At 41.3% G+C, this 17518-nt stretch overlaps 1 protein-coding gene across 5 annotated transcripts in view; it reads right to left on the bottom strand.

Moving 5' to 3' along the window:
• The window catches only part of KCNIP1 (potassium voltage-gated channel interacting protein 1), a 620696-nt gene that overhangs the window by 111288 nt on the left and 491890 nt on the right, over positions 1 to 17518 (bottom strand). The window contains exon 1 of one of the 5 annotated variants that reach the window (XM_090065222.1): positions 12318 to 12651. The exons of 3 other annotated variants lie outside the window; for them this stretch is intronic. In XM_090065222.1, coding sequence (XP_089921348.1) covers positions 12318 to 12426 — 109 coding nt within the window. In that variant the 5' untranslated portion in view covers positions 12427 to 12651. Of the gene's footprint in view, positions 1 to 11845; positions 11930 to 12317; positions 12652 to 17518 lie in introns of those variants that run through there. One more of the 5 variants, XM_090065225.1, reaches the window with a different exon arrangement.

Below are 17518 nucleotides of genomic sequence, written 5' to 3'. Positions count from 1 at the left end.
GAGACCAATAAGACTGTGCCACATCAAGGGCTACATATTGCCTTGATATTTGGTGGAACACAAGTTAGATTTGATGTCAGTGGCAGACACATGAATCAAAGGCAGTGTTTGGCCCACAGTGAATTCTGTCTCCAATACCAGGAACAACAGATAAAACTTGCACAGTTTCCCAGTATCATCTTCTAGCAATGGATTTATCAAAGCATTAGGAATCAAAGATAAGTTAAAAATATAGGATAAGAACATGGCACAAAACCAACCGATTAGGAGCACCAAGGTTACACATATAGGAACAACAAATACGAATCACAGCAGGGGTAGGAAAGGGATGTATTTGTATATTTTACTAATAAAAGGTATTCTGAAATCAAAAATATTAAGCTGCTGTGCGGTGCAGGTGACAAGATACCACTCAGAGGGCATGTCTACACGTTGCCCTATATCGCCATAGTGGCATGATACATCACTGTATTGCATGCTATGGTGATATAGCAATCACATGCATCTAGTGCACTCCCCCCGTTTTAGTGTGCCAGTACAGCGAAGTAATGGAGAAATCTAACCATGTGCCACACACACAGCACAGTGCAGACAGTTACCATGTCGTGCTTTAGAACTTCCAGAAGGAAGTACTACAGCATGGTGTCATAGCAATGTTGCCAGACAACTCTGTGTAGATGCACCCAGAGATTACAAGATAAAGAGCATGACCCTGAATACAGAGGAAGCAATATGGGGGGGGGGAGGGATGGAAAAAAAAAGATAGAAAAAAAATCAATGCAGTATGCACGCAAGTTAACTTCTATGTGAAAGAAAGTCGATATGTGTGAGGGAATCAGTATGCAGTTTAGCAAGTACCTATTTTGTATATTTATTTTGTGCTAGTCCTGCCAAGGAATAGAAATTCAAAACCCCAGGTGAGGAAGTTAGAGCTGTGCTAAGGGAAATGGGATAAAAGAAAAAGGAACTAGAAATCTGCCAGCAAGATTCTAAAAAGAAATGAAATCGCTTTGGGTAAGAGCTCCAATTTACATACTTTTGATAAAAAAATAAATATAAGATTGTGAACTGGTGCAAAGGATTAAAAGCCATGAGGCTATGTCACATTTCAAGAGGGCAGTACAAATCTAAATAGTTCTTGCCAATGTGCTGAGATGGAAATACCACCTTCTTAGCCAGGTGCTTGGCATTAAAAGAGCTACAGAACCCTGATGTTATTGGAAAGAAAAAATCCCAGCAGCAGCAGCAGATTTACAGGCTAGAATGGAAGCAAGATAGGAACTAGCTTCTTCTTTATGAAGAAGAAAACAATGAGGGACCTAAGTGGTGAATTTGAAGCCATAGGGGCAAGAGCATACTATATAGATTGTATCTTAATGGGCATTTGTCAAGCAACAAAAAGGTAATAGAGATAATGGTGCATATATACTTACAGTGAAATGTGGTTTAAAACACAAGAGATGGTAGACATAGGGTAACGGATTTATTTTAGCAACATGCTGTAAGTTAACAAGAATGTACTGTTTTAACAGCAAGGTTAACAGCAGCTTGATGACCTACCTCAACTACAATTATGAACTACCTCAAAACAGAATCAGTGCTTTAGCTCTACACGCTGCATTTTGTGAACAAGTAGGTACAGTTAACAGAATCATTTTAGGTTAGTGCTACATAGACTCCTAGGTTAAGTATAGTCATAGTTTCATAGTTTCATAGTAGCTAGAGTCGGAAGGGACCTAGGTAGATCATCTAGTCCGACCCCCTGCCTTAGCAGGAAAGAGCACCGGGGTCAGATGACCCTGGCAAGGTGCTCATCTAACTTCCTTTTAAAAATCCCCAGGCTAGGAGCTTGCACCACTTCCCCTGGAAGCTGGTTCCAGGCCCTAGCCGCCCTGACTGTCAAAAAGACCAAGGCTGAATCGATTCAATCTTTGCAGGCTAGTTAAGCTGCATAGATTGAACCAATAAGCAAATGAGAAGACATTCACTTTTGATTCTGGAAATGCAGCCTTCAGTGGCCCAAGCCAGAAGCCAGGGGCACCAGAGCATACTTCCCTGTTCAGCTGGAGCAGACAGCTTGGGCCAAAACTTGCCCATGGACCCTGAGAGAGGGGGGTTAGAAGGGGAGGTGCAAAGCATCCTGGGATGCTTCCCAGGGGACTGTGAGTTAATTTGAACCTGGAGGGGATCTGTGACAGAACTTCAATAAACTGATTTAACCTAAATCAGTTAAGTCTGAGACTTCATCTGAGACTACAGGAGACTACTGGTTTTGGTATTTTGGAAGTGGTTTATGTGCACTGAACTTCTGTTGCGTTACAGATTTGAGCCAGTTTCTGATCATTTATACTGGTTTATGTTTAATCTATGTCCTTAGCCCTATAGTAGGAGAGCTCCACACTTCTGAAACAAAATCCTTACAACCCAAATTGCTCGTCTGAGACAACGCTGAGTGCTTCCGTGTTAAAACAAAACAGAAAATAAATGCTATGAACAACTCAAATTAAGTTCCCAGAATGTGGTCTGCAATTCTGCAATTAATCCATACTGGCAAAGCTTCTCTATTTCCTTAGAATAGCTGAAGCCAGTAAATATCAGAAGCAACTGTCAAAAACTAATCTGGAGAGACTCCTTAAGCACTAACAAATGCCACCAGGACTGGGAAATCAGAAGTCTCTGTGCAACACACAAAATACTGTTCCTCTCACTGATCACCAGCCAGCAGCTATGGCTGGGTATAATCCAACCAATCTTTAGCAGATTCCACAGCAGACTATCTAATGACGTCTAATGAAGTCTAGCAGCCACATAAATATGACAGAGAAAGTGTTAAGAACATTGAAAGAAACCCAGTGCTTTCATTAAAGAAACCTGCAGTGATGAGTTATATTCTATTGAGCTATAAATTGTTCTAAGTTACAAGCGTGTATATACACACCTCCAGAGAGCCACAGAGGAAACTTTTGTAAAAGAGAATGTCAAGGTGACACAGACAAGCTAAAGGTCATAAAATTCCAAAGTTATGTTATCACACAACTCTACAGTTCCCTGTCCTCCCATGTGCAAACATTATGCTTACTTACCATAACTGTATACAATGTCATGTTAAAAAAAACCCTATCAAAATAAGGGGAAGATTCACATGCAGTTGAGGTTATACAGACAATATTCATTTTCACATTTTCTGACTCCTGAAAGTTTCATTTTTCTTGATGTAGTTTTTCTGTCTGGTCAGAGTATAAAGTGCTTGATTTGAAGCTGACTTCTTAAAAAAATAAAAAAATAAAAACACCCTTCCCAAGATGCACAGTTTTTTATAGCAACTTATCCCAGACATAAACACTGAGAAGTGAAGTACACAGTATGACATTTCCTGCACAATTATAGTCTTGTTTTTTTGGATGCCTGTCATGGACATGTCTCAATTAGAGCCACCATTTCATTGACATTTCTCAGGATGAAGTTCATGCTAATGATGAAACTAGAGACATAGAATCTGAATGTATGAGAAAGGAAAAATAGTTTTAAATGGAGAGAAACCTGCTGGGTAATTTAACATTAAATATTTAAATTCCTCACCCACTCTAGCATTTCATAGAAACACCAAGTTCCAATGGAAATATAATATTTACAAAAACACCTTTGGACTATAGTCTATTTGAGCTGGGTTGATATCCTCGCCTCCCAAACAGGGAATGTATTACACTCCAATAAATGTTACTATCAACAGAACAAACTTTTCAAGAAAGAACAAACCAATATCTCCATCAAGGATCTCAGCAAGCTTCCTTCCTGCAACAGTCTGCAATGAACAGAACAGAAAATGACCATCTACCACGGCAGACAGCAAAATCTTTAAAAGTATGGAGGCTCCAAAACAAGGATGTTTACATATCTATATATTCTCGGTGATTTTACTCTCAAGTAATTACTCTAAAGTAATGAGCTATTGTAAAATTATTTTGCAATGAAATCTTCATAATTTTACATGGAGGAAGCAAGTTTGACCACTTGAAACCTGAGCCCCTGCTCCTGCCTTTGTTCGAGGTAATTTGCATCATCACAGACCTCAGAGACACTTCACCTTATCACATAAGAAGTATCTGCCCAGAAGAGCATTCCATCCTTTTACTCCTCTGTGAAATATGAAACATTATAACCAGAAGGAACTATGACTACATCCTGCTTACCACCAAATAACGTTGAGGTAAACACACTATTCCAACTTTTCTCTGAGCCTAATCTGCATAAAATTAACTGTTCCAAATAGGAGCCACACCTTCAGCTCTCCTATGAAATATGAACTTTCATTTCTACCCAGAGTCACTGTCTCCTGTGCCTGAAGCAGCGTGCTTGTGCCCAAAAGCTTGCAATTAAAGATTTTTTTGGTAAAAATCTAGTTGGTCTATTAAAAGATATCACTTCTACCATTAGTTCTGATTCCTTTTGAAATGGAAATGTTTTTAATTCTTAAAATTTTTTTTTTACAATAAATCATTACTTTTTCCAGGGGGGGTGGGGGGGTGTCGAGGGAGAGAGCTCTCAATCTCAACACCAGATGTTATTTTTTCCCAAATGACTTTCCTTAATATTTTAAGCCCTCTCTCTTTCTTGTACAGCAAAATGCTGAGCTGCTTTCTGTGTGCCAAAGACTGCAGACCATTAAGCCATCATGATAGACATTTCTTAAACAAATGTGTTAAACATTTTTAAAAACATTTCTATTTATCTGTGCTCCTTTGTTTTCCATTGTAGAAATCAGACACAAATTTTCACTTTCAACCATAATGGTCCTTCATGTGATTAAGAAAGGTTGAGAAAAGTGAAGGTCAAGGTAGGAAAACACAGCAGTTGAACAAAATAATAATAATAAAAAACCCTAAGAAAATCCAAAGCAGGAAGATAACGTAATGAGATGCATTGTTTATGTAGTATAAAGTGAGAATAAACTTCAGCAAGCAGTGGAGGGAAGGAGAACCCATATAAAGGCACCCCACATAAACATAATTCTCTAGTAAAAGCAACTGAGAACCAGATTATGTGATGCATCACATCTGTGCAGCTGCTCTGAGAATTGTTACCCTCAACTTCTGAGAAGATTTACTGTAATAATAGATGGTACTTTTATAACGTTTCATTTTACATTCTCAAATGGTTTTACAAGCATTATGCATGTTTATCAACTTCCAGCCAAAGTATTATTGAGCCTACTTAACACATGGGGAAACTGATTCAATGGGAACAGAACCGGAGTCCAGCTGCCAACACTAGACTGTAGAGACAGTTTTTCCAAGGTTAAGATCACAGTATCTGAAACCAGGCTGATTACAGTGACCCACAGCTCAAAAAGTGGACAGTTCAAAGTTTTAGGACATTCAGGGAATGTGCCGATTTTGCATCAGACAGCTATTTTCAATGGGTCTGTATGGAGTCTAAAAATGTGGTTCCCCTCAAGTATCATCCCAAGAAGGCAGTAGTAGGAACTTCACTTGTACTGTTCAAGCAGAACCCTTCCCCCCACCCCAAAAAAACCCAACAACCCACCAACAACTGGGGAAGTGATCCTGCAGTGCAATTCACAGTCCAGCATTAGCAGAGTGTCAGAGTGTGTTAATATAGGATTTTTTAGGGGTCTATTACAATTGGTTCCACCCACATGTTGCAAGCTCTTACTGGGAAGGTGGAATGGTAGATAGAAAGAGATACTTCAATATATAATTTATTGAATCAAACCTCTCCTGTTTCCGTTTTGGCTTCTATAACTTTTTCAATCAGTGCATGCAGAAGCTGGAGTTGAGTTCAGACTTCAAGCTGCAGCTGAGAGGGAATTTTGTTTCCATTGTTTCATAGTTTCTAGGGTCGGAAGGGACCTGAGTAGATCATCTAGTCCAACCCCCTGCCATGGCAGGAAAGAGTACAGGGGTCAAATGACCCCAGCAAGGTGTACATCTATCCTCCTCTTGAAGACCCCCAGGGTAGGAGCCAGCACCACTTCTCTTGGAAGTTGGTTCCAGATCCTAGCCGCCCTAACTGTGAAGTAGCGCCTCCTGATATCCAGCCTAAATCTACCCTCTGCCAGCTTGTGACCGTTATTCCTGGTCACTCCTGGTAGTGCTCGGGGGAACAGGGACTCCCCCAGTGCCTGCTGGTCCCCCCTGACTAGTTTGTAATAGGCCACTAGATCCCCCTTCAGCCTTCTCTTCTGGAGGCTGAACAGGTTCAGGTCCCATAGCCTCTCCTCGTAGGGCCTGCCCTGCTGCCCCCAATCATGCAAATAGCCCTCCTCTGGACCCTCTCCATGTTGTCCACATCCCTCTTGAAGTGCGGCGCCCAGAACTGGACACAGTACTCCAGCTGCGGCCTGACCAATGCCGCATAGATAGGCAATATCACCTCCTTGGACCTGCTCGAGATGCATCTGTGGATGCATGACAAGGTACGGTTGGCCTTTCTGACTGCATCCTCACACTGCCTGCCCATGTTCATCTTGGAGTCAATGAAGACTCCATGATCCTTTTCCGCCTCTGTACTGACAAGAATGGAGTTCCCCAGCCTGTAGGTATGGTGCTGGTTGTTCCTTCCCAGGTGCATCACTTTGCACTTGTCGGTGTTGAACCCCATCCAATTCTCATCCGCCCACCCCTGTAACCTGTCTAGGTCTGATTGCAGCCTATTCCTCCCTTCTAGAGTGCCCACATCCCCCCACATCTTAGTGTCATCAGCAAATTTCCACAGGGTGCTTTTTACCCCCTCGTCCAAGTCACTGATTAAGATGTTGAACGGTGCAGGCCCAAGGACCGAGCCCTGTGGAACCCTACCTCCCACATCCCTCCAAGTCGAAAATTACCCATCCACTACCACTCTCTGGGTGCAGCCCTCCAGCCAGTTGGCGACCCAATTGATTGTGTGGGTGTCGACACCACAGTCCCCCAGTTTCTTAATGAGAACAGGATGAGAGGCAGTGTTGAAGGCCTTCCAGAAGTCCAGGAAGACTATGTCCACTGCTACCCCTGAATGTAATGATTTGGTGATCTGGTCGTAGAAGGCCACCAGGTTGGTCTGACAGGACCTGCCGCTAATGAACCCGTGTTGGTTGCCCCTAAGCATGATCTCCCCTGCTGACCCCTCGTAGATATGCGCCTATAGTTTCCTGGGTCCTCCTTCTTCCCCTTTTTGAAGAGGGGAACCGTGTTGGCCCTCTTCCAGTCCTCTGGCACCACATCAGAGCACCACGAGTGCTCGTAAAGCCATGCCAGGGGTCCTGCAATGACCTTAGCCAATTCCCTCAGTACTTGAGGGTGGAGATCGTCCAGACCAGCTGACTTGAATACATCCAGTCCCTCCAGAAGTTCCCTAACTAGTTCCTCACTAACCCTTGGCCTAGGTGTGTCTCCCATGTGACAACTTTCCAAAATTTTTTCTGTTCCACACTAGCCCTGAACCTGATATTTTTGTAGTGAAGAGTGGGAAAGCATGCTCCAACTCAAAACAACAAATTGCTATAGGAGTTAAGCACTTGTAAACTTTGAGTATCAGTCCTGGTGATCAGTTCTGGATTGATTCTTGCCCTTACAAATAATTAAGAGAGATTCATATCTTCTGTGTGAATTAAAGTTTTGGGTCCCAGATCTGTAAAGTCTGAAGAATTATTTTCTGTTTTGCAACATATGTGAAAAGATGTTTTGCATCTTTGGACATTATGAAATATGAGGGGGCAAAGCATGTCAAAGCACTGTGTGGGAGGAAGGGAAGCACATGTTATCACAGAGAAAAAAATCTGGGAACCTCCAATTCCAAATCACATTTTAGAATTGACTTTAAAGCTGCTACAATAAGGAACTTGTTAACCAAGTCATTTAAATTACTAGCCTGTCTTCGGCCATGGCTCACACAGAATGCTTTAAGCATTTCTTACGTCACAGCATTTCATAATGCAGCATAAGGCCTGAAACATAAAGTTGAAAGGTTGATAACAGAGCTTAGTGACTCCCTCCACTGTGGGCTGGTGAGTTAAATCCTGCATATACACTTGAAGATTCAGATTCTACAGACCTGACACATCCTCTGGTCACACCTTCTCAGGGCCCCTGTCCTACCTTCTGTTACTCCCTTTCACATCCAGGTGCTAGGACCCTGCCATGCCTTGCCACTGCTGCCCGTGGGACACAGGAAGTGGCTTGACATATCGCCCCTGATATGGCATAGGCTACCATTTTCTAGTACTTTTTGAAGATCCAATGCGTAGGATAAAGTAGGAGTAGTAACAGAAGCTATCATCATCTATTCTTTGATTCCAAAGACAGCAGAGATAATAGCAGCTAGAACCAGGGTGGGGTAAGGTTGATCATCTAATCTGGGGCTGTCCAGCTTCTAAGCAGCCCCGGGCTACATGTCACATAAGCCACAAGTTGTGGCCTGCAGATGGATCTGAGTGCTGACCTGAACATCTCTGGATTAGGGTAACGATAATTTGAATAGCCTGGGGCCAGATGGTTCCCCTGCTGACTGTGCCAGGAAAACATATCTAGGATCTAATTATTTTGGGAGACTACTAAAATATTTGCCACAATGTCATACAATAATACATTCCACATTGGCTGCCCATACATGTGCTCGGGGATGGGGGTGGAGTGTTTTAATTAGAGCGGTTCCCAAACAGCAGCTCCAATTAAAATGGCCCACCATCATGTAAATAAAACCCCTGCTCATTTTAAAATGGCTGCAGAGCACTTCATCTAAAGGTCATCTATGAGCTCTAGATAAAGTGCCCCTGCAGCCATTTTAAAATGCACAGGGAATTAATACAAGTGACGGTGAGGTGACAATGGAGTATTCTAATTAAAATGTAAATGAGCACATCTATAGGCACCCAATATTTACAGCTTACTGTAATACACAGAAAAGTGACAGTTGCTACTTTTAATAATGAGGGCTTGAAAGGGGAAACCCATTCACCTAACAAGAAATCTCTGATCATAATCTACAATTTTCTCTTGTGAAAAAAATTGATCACAGCTACCAGAGACAGCCAACCATGACACTAAAAAATTAAATCTCTGACTCACCATATTCATATAGTACATTTAAAAAGTACCTACTTTTCAGTATTTGACATCCTGGCAGTGGTATTATGCTGATAGCTCCCCAAAAGCACATATCATATTTGGTTTGGATCCCTCTAATTTAGAAAAAATAAGATTTATCAGCACTTCAAGGATAGCCAAATGATTGATGTGTGCTTCAGCAAAAGAAGCAGAGCTACAGCCAATCTCATAAACAGACCCATCCCAGCCCTTGATTTATGGGGAAGGTCCTTGATCCTTCTTTCTACAGACATAGATTCCCATAAAATTTCACAAAATGTTTTCTCGAACGCCTTTTAATGTGGATAATTAATTATGACTGTATCCCTATACCTCACTAAGAAGCAAATCATTGACTTTTACTCATTCTTTCTGGATTTGATTGTGGGCAGCCTTGATGAGCAGCAACATAAGAAGGTACGGAAACAATGGAGCAACACTGGGCTGTCAAAGTACACAAGGGGCCTAGTAACCAAAGAGTTCACGGATAACACAAAACAAATTGCAATTCATCTCACTATTACCCCACAAATTGCTTTACTTTTGCAGAAAATGTTGCTATAACAAATAATTGCATTGGCTTTTCACTAAGCAAAATGGATCTGTTTATAATTAAAACAAAATGAATACCTTTTTCAAGCAAGTGTGATTTTTCAGGGACTACTCACTATAGGAGAATCTAGGGAGATCAGGACCTGTAGATCTCCCATCCTTCCTATTCAGGTTGGAACACAGAACTCCAAAGCCAAACTCTGTATTCCCTTTGTTTAAGGTTTCATTAATGAAGTTTCATACAAGTGTAGGTATTGCTCAGTCTTTACACTAAAAACATATAATGAGCTAAGCCATTTTGGCTCCCTGCATCTGCACCAAAATTGCATTGACTTCAGTCAATCCTGGCATAGATGCATCTGCATGAGATCATTACATGGTCCAAAGCAGCACAAATAAGCAGCTTTTAAATAAGCATGTTTTACCTGCAGGAGATAGTATAATGCTAATTCTAAAAGTAACTAAGAGCACAACCAATTTCAGATAATTGAGAGCTACCCTAATTTGCTTAAACAGTGCAGTTTCTGATTGTAGCATTATACACAAGCAAGCAGCACATGGAAGAGCTAACTAACATCCTGTAAAAGAAGAACAGTGAACTTAAAGACAAATTAGAAATATTTTTGCTGCAATGTACATTCATATGCCTCTGCCATTGTTGCCACCAGCAGGTCAAAGAACAGGTGTAACCCTACCCTTAAAGATCTCTATGAGCTAGAAGTCTGCAACTTTAGTCACCTTACACATACGTTATAGCAGGAATAAGGAGCAAAAGGAGTCATGCAATTCCATAATGGTCTAATGCATTTTTTTGGCCTGGATTTTTTTTGTAGGAAAAAAAACAACAGTTGCAATTGATCAAAGTTGCAAAGAATTTAGTTTAGTTCATAATGCCCTTATATACTGTGAGGTGGTTTATTAGACTGTCAGGGTGTTATAACATTAAAATGATCACTGCAAAGTGAGACTACACTGCTCTATTCAGCACCCAAATGAGCTGAATGACCCTTGTTGCATGTTGGTTAAAAATCTGAATCTAGGTTTTGTTTTGTGAGAACAATTTACCAATGACTGTTTGATCATTAAAGTATCAATATTCAGGAAGAAAGAACATTGTTACTTATTTAAAAATCACTTTACTTTTGAATAAATAACTTTTGCATCTCTCCATTATTTGCCTTTGCTGGAGAAACATTGTGAAAGCTGTTCTGGGCAATCTGTAAGGAAGTTGGAATAACAGTAAGTAGCTCTGTAGAGCATGGGTAAAAATGTCTTTAAAGTTAAAGAAGTAGTGTTGCAGCTGCCTCAGCATTTGATTGTATATTTTTTGCATTGTGTTTTATTAGGTATGGGTATCCATGCTGATATGATTTTAAATGAACAGTTATTGGTAGGTATGTTTATTCATTAGAGTTGTCATTAGAATTTGGTTATATAATGATAAACTAAATGTATCCATTCTAATAGGAAAAATTAGCATTCATGTAGGTAATCAATATAAAAGATTAAATATTTGACCCTAATTTTCTGATTTTTTTCTATAAGCCAAATTTTTATATTGTACTGTTAATGAAGATTTTCTACTTATGTGGTTGCATTATAGGGCAGTAGGTTTGCACATATGAGTTTAAAATTGTTTTTCTTTGTTCCCAACACAATTCAGTAAATGATGAAACTTGGAGTTAAGTAAAATACTAATGAATGTATTACCTTTATTTTCCCTAAGTATTCTTTTTGCCAGTTTTATGTAACATATTTCAAATGTAACCTCTGTGTCAAGAAACTGCTGTCTTTCAACTGATTTTATTTCATGCTGTTCCTATGTTACCAGAACTTGGTACCTTTATGATCTACACAGGAATGAACTTCTAGACATCTTAAAATGACTACTTGTTTCTTAGTTTTTTCTTTAAAACATTGATGTGCTTGATACAGAAGTTGATTTTCTTAGTGAGCTTCACACGTGGACAAGTGTCACTGTTTGGGCAGAAAATACTGATAACCTAAGTCGACTTAATTAAAATGTGTTCACTCCCATTACATACAAAAAAAGAAATGAAAAAAAACTCCCAAGGAAACAGAGATCTTTATTGAATTTAAAAGATGGTGAGAGGCCAACTGCCCCAGAATAATTCTTCAAATCAGAACTATGTGCTGATTTGTTATGTTTACTCTGGTTTCTCTGAAGTATGTAGAATAAAAATACTTACAGAAAAGTTTCCTTTGTGTTAGACACAGTCAAAAGATTTATTTTCTTCAGGTCTTTAAACTGCAAGTGTCACAATAGTATTGTTTTTAGGGAATCATATGAAACCACTGATCTAATTATTAGCAGTGCTTCTATTATCCCAAGACAGACTTTTTGTTCCCAGGTAGGGACCGATTTATTTCATGCTGTGAAACAAAATTAATAATTAGCTAAAAGAAAAATAGCACAAATGGCAAAAATCATAACTTACAATTCCCATCAGCTGTGATAATAGTCCAAAAGCTAACAAAAAGCCTTCAAAACAAAGCACAGAGCATAACTCTAGCACTGCTCACTATATCACTTAAATATGAAGATGATGATGAGAAATCAGAGCATGGAAAAGATGACGCTTTACTTCCTTCAGCCTATCTGCTAGTATATTGACTTAAATAAAGGTAAATAGAAGGTAGAAAGTTTGGAGGTTCTCTTACCATCTGACAAATCAATTAGCCCAAGGTAGTGCAAAAGTTTCAGAGAGGAGCACACCACCACCACAATCCCCAAAGTCTGAAGCCCCTCCGACTCTCCTTCATTCCACATCCTTTAAGGCACCACACAGATACCACTGGCGTGCTAGGAAAACAACTGGCAGACATCTAAAGCTGGGAATTCATCTGTTTCAAGCTTTCCTTCCTGCTGCTCAGCTAAGTATTGCTCATTTTCTCTTTCTCTCCCTCCCTCTCTCCCTCCCTTTCCCTGTGAATGTGTGCATTTCTCACCCTCTCCCCCTATTTCTATTTCTCCTTTCTCCCTCCCTCTCTCTCTCTCTCTCTCTCCCCCTTCATGCAAACAGTTTCTGCATTTAACACTAATCTATGGTTTTTGTTTCTGCCTCTCCAGGGCAGTTCTCCCAAGAGTTTACTCTGATCACGAACAATTTAACACTGCGGAGGTAACCTCAGTGATAGCTCATGTAATTATTTTTTTCTGTGTAACCAACAGTGAATTTCTCCATTTGTGCCTGTCTGTCTGCCTTGTATCACTGTCAACACAGATGCATTTTGCAAATGCTTTCTCTGCACCACACACAAACTAAAAAGAAAGTTTCAGGGGGAGGACATGTAAAGAAAACTTACCTGTCTCTCCCACTTCCCTTCATTCTTAATGTTGCCTTAGGGCATCCTAAGTATCACATGAACAGTTTGGATTATATTTAATACATTTAAATATATTTAATGCTTGTTTAATACCAGTCTCATCATAAATTACCATAGAAATATGTCTCTTCAGAATAACTATCAATTAAACCAAAAGCACATGTCAATCTGTTGCTAGCATCAATATGTTCTGATGTGGAACTGGGGGTGGGGGAGAGGTGAAGGCAAGGCATAACAGTGGTACTAGTGAACTCCCCTTTGATTCCTGGTCCAGCCAAACTTTAAAACCAACTGTTGGGCAGTGGCAGCAGCATTTCTATTTAGGCAGCAGTGAGGGAGGGAATCAACTGAATTTATGGCTTATTACAATCTACCTGATTCCTTATTAACTCTTCATTCCTCAGTTAACAACCCTCTCCACTTTTTAAAGGTGTTATATTCCACTAATTTAGCTATGCTTTTCTTTCTTATGTAGTTCTGCTGTCTGTTAGCTGCACTTAGGCAAAAAGCTTGTATTTCACAGCCTTGCAGACCCCTTTTACCTCTAGCTAAAACTGTTAGCTCAGGTGTGCAACTTACTTCCAGTGAAGCATTGGATGCACTGCCAAGATGCTCAAGAAGATTTTATTTTATGAATATACATTTCATTCTAATGACTGCAGAACTAATAAAACAACATGTTGCCTAGTGTGTTTTTAAAAAATATGTAATGAATACATGTTCTAATGAAGTTATATTTGTTTTTCCTTTGATCTTAAACTGAATAATATAGCCCAGGCCCTGCAATATTAGTAAAGTTTTCTGTTTCTTTTTAACATGACAAAAATGTGCTGTGTTATATGTGATGACACAGCACACCATCTGGACCCCACTTTTAAAAATCCTAGATCCATCCATGTGTATATGGACCAAAGTACCAGATGGGTACACAATGTACTTACCCTAGGTGCAAAATACAACTAGATATCAGGGACCCAACCTCTGGCTTCAAGAGGGCAATTGTCTTTATCTTGTTTACAGGCCTAATATCACAGGATAACAATTCATTATTGCAGTGTTTCTCTGAGAATTTTTTTCCCCAAAAGCCAGTATCACTCCCCTTTTATTCAGTAGGAGGGTGGGTGAGTAAATTGTGCCTGGGCCATTACCACTGTCCCTGGTTGAACCAGGGGCTAGGGGCTCCAGAGCCACCCCTGCCCTGCTCCAGCTAGACTGGCTGTGGAGCCAGGGTGACCTATTGACACCAGTGGCAGCAGTTGGGTTCCCTTCCCTTGCACCGGATCCCAGGCCAGCAGGAAACACCAAGGGACTGGGCAGGAGCAGCTCTGGAGCTCCCCTCCTGCCCCTACCTCTGGGACAGCCAGAGACAGCAGCAGCAGGTAGGAGGGAGTGTGCAGCTGAACATGGAGGGGAAGGGCAGATTCTTGCTTGCTGTGGAGGCTTGAAAAGAGTCTACATCTGCTGTTTTTGAAGCATGGTCAACTGGGAGGGGTACATATTTGTGTCACTGTGCCCCACTTGGACCTGGCCCTGGATATACAGAGGGGCTTGACCCCTGCCCCTTGCCATCTGTCAACCCCCCACCACAAACCTCTCTCATGACTGTCCCTCCCCACCACTTCTTCCCCATGAACAACCTCTAGTCTCCCTTCTCTCCCTCCCCCCCTGCAGCCTCTGGCCCCCACCCCTCCTCTTCACTTACACTTGCTCCAGCTCTGGCAGGCTCCACCCCTACGTATGTGTTTACTTCTGTCCCATCCCAGCCCCATAACAACAGGAGCAGTGCCAGCTCTGGGGCCCGCTCAAACCTGCTACCACCATCACTACGGGGTGGGGCTGGGGCCGAAGCAAATACATGCTCCATTCCCCAGGCTGGAATGTGAATGGCGCCTGCCAGACCCAGAGTAAGGGTAAGCAGAAGGGGTTGGGGCCCGAGTATGTGTGGGACTAGTGGGCCCAACGCTGTAGGGGAGTTGCGGGGGGCAGCAAAGATAGTGGGAGGGCAGCTAGTAGCTGTGGCTCTGACCTTGACCCTGGGTTGGGGCTGGTGCCAGAGCTATAGCAGCCATCTACTGTCCTACTTTCTCATGCTCGATTTCAAGATAAGGGGCTCCTCACCCCATGTTAAATGGGGGAAAAAACTTCACCTTGGATTTAAGTAAAAATGGCATTTCAATTAAACATCCAAGTGAAAACAGAACAAAAACTGGTTTATCTTTAATCACTATACTTATTGACACAAATAAAACTTCTAACTTTCTTCCCCCACCTTCTTAAATTGCAGAGAAGAAGAAAAAGAGGTGGTCTTTCTTTTTTTTTTCTACTGGAAACACAGGCAGGCAGTTCAAGAATTAGTAGGTGTATTTGGAGCTCTAGGTCCTACTTTCAGCTCTGATAATGACTTTATTCTTGATCATGTAACTATCTGCATTAGTTTTCCGTTAGTATCAAGGGGATAAAAATAGTCACTACTGGCACCTTACTGAGTTGGGACTCTGAAGTAATTAATATGTTTAAAGCACTTCAAGTTTCTAAGAAAGAAGCCAGATTGGAAATGTGAAGTACTGTTAAGTATTGAAGCTACCCAAGCTATTAGTTATGAACAATATATTGACTGAATTTGATCTTGTTTCTCTATATAGATGGGTCATGAAACTACTGTGATTTCTGAAAATTAATGATCTATAACTGTTCAGTCTCTCTCTCCCTTTGTCTTCCTCCAGTGAATACAGAATGAGGCCCAATCTGATTTAAGAATATATTTAAACTAAAGGGTTTAATTCACTATTGGTAGCATCAGTCCCATTACGCGTTCAATATCTGGTTTGTGTTATTGGTTATTATATCCCATGTTATGAAGCTATTTCTTGAATAGATGACCTTGGCTTTTTTTAAACTTCTTAATTAAAGTTACTAAAACTTGCAGGTCTCAGACACAGACCTAGGAATTTCTACTGAATCAAAACATTTATCTTGTCCTGTATGGTTTTGTACAAAAAAATAATACTTTATTTGGCTACAAGTGGAGCACATTTTAAAATAGCAGGTTACTTTCTATTTGAGGAAGAGAGGAAGATGTTGGGTAGATTTATTACCTGTCTAGTGGACTTTGCACTCCCTTTTCTCTTGTCACATTCCCACCAGGTAATTGAGTGTTGTTTGGGTACAACAGTCAAGAATGTGAATGTGTTTACCTGCTCACAGATGCACTAGATTACACACAACTATAGTTATTCACATAAGTGACTTGCATTAGCACAAGGAAAGATGCATCTCACTCATATTCACAGAACTAATCTTCCAACTTTAACAGAAAAGTGAAGAGAAGATTATGAATAGTGCCAGTTTGAACTGTACTAGGTTTAGCTAACATGATCTTGAATCAATATGTTCTGTGCTGTGGTCATGAGAGCTCATATGCATTGGTGGAACTGAAACGTACATGATCTATAAAACCTATTTTAAAAAATAATCATTTTAATATGGTACATTTATAGTAAAAAGGTATTGAACAAAACTGACCAAGACTTTTTCCACAGAAAAGATAACTATTCCTATTAATAAATAAATGAAAATTCTAGCCTCTTCAAGGACAAAAGGGCCAAAAAAGGTATGGATTTTAGGGCCTTGATTCAGAGTTTATGAATTTTTGGGGTTTGCCAATCCTGGATTCCCTCAGAAAGTTTCCTCCAGGTAACACTGCTGGGGGTGGGGAGGGAGGAAGGAACATAATTTCCCCCTCTTCTCCCATAACCCCAGAGGTCTGGCTCATCTGGGGTCATGGGTGGATCCAGAATTTTGGAACTGGAGGTGCCAGATCAGCAACATGTGCTGTGGGGGTAGCTGCCCTGGCTCCCCCTGCCCTCCCGCTCCTCTTCACCCCCCAGACATGAGGGCAGGTAGATTGTCCCATAGGAGCAGCAGCAAAGAATTAAGTCCTTCAAGCAGATAAAAATCTTTCCTCCCTTATCCCTTCCCTTCCACACTCTATTGCATGTTACTTCCCCTCCTCTCCCATTCAGTCCCGCACTTGCCTGCTGCTGCTGCTGCTGCCCACAGATGACCTGTAAGCAAGTGTGGGGGGCTGCAGAGCTGTTTCTGTCCTGTGACAGCAGGTTGCACATAAAGCCAGGCCTGGCTAGCCACTGCCTCGGCAGTGGCAGTGGCAGTGGCAGTCACAGGTTCCCTTCCCCAGTCTGCTGCTGGGCTGTCAAGGAACATTGGTTGAACTAGGCAAGGAGGAGTGACCCACCAGCAAGGTTCTCTCTAAGGTGCGCATGTGTGTAGCCACGCACAGCTAAAAGTGTGGCTAGGAATGACAGGGGAGGGAATGTACTGAGCTTGGAGGGGAAAAGAGGGGAGAAATATTACATGCTTTGGGGACTTACAGTCCCTGGCTGCTGTTCCTGGTGTGGTGGACTGAAAGAGAGTGCACCCTTGCTACTGTACCCCACTTGGATCCACCCATCTGGAGGGCGCTCATCCTCTGGACAATCTAAATTTGAGACCCCTATCTGTTTCAGTGCATTAGCTCC

This window comes from Crocodylus siamensis, chromosome 10 (genome assembly GCF_052110815.1).
Source record: "Crocodylus siamensis isolate JL-2025a chromosome 10, ASM5211081v1, whole genome shotgun sequence".
NCBI lineage: Eukaryota > Metazoa > Chordata > Crocodylia > Crocodylidae > Crocodylus > Crocodylus siamensis.
This window is presented reverse-complemented; position numbering and strand designations above follow the sequence as displayed.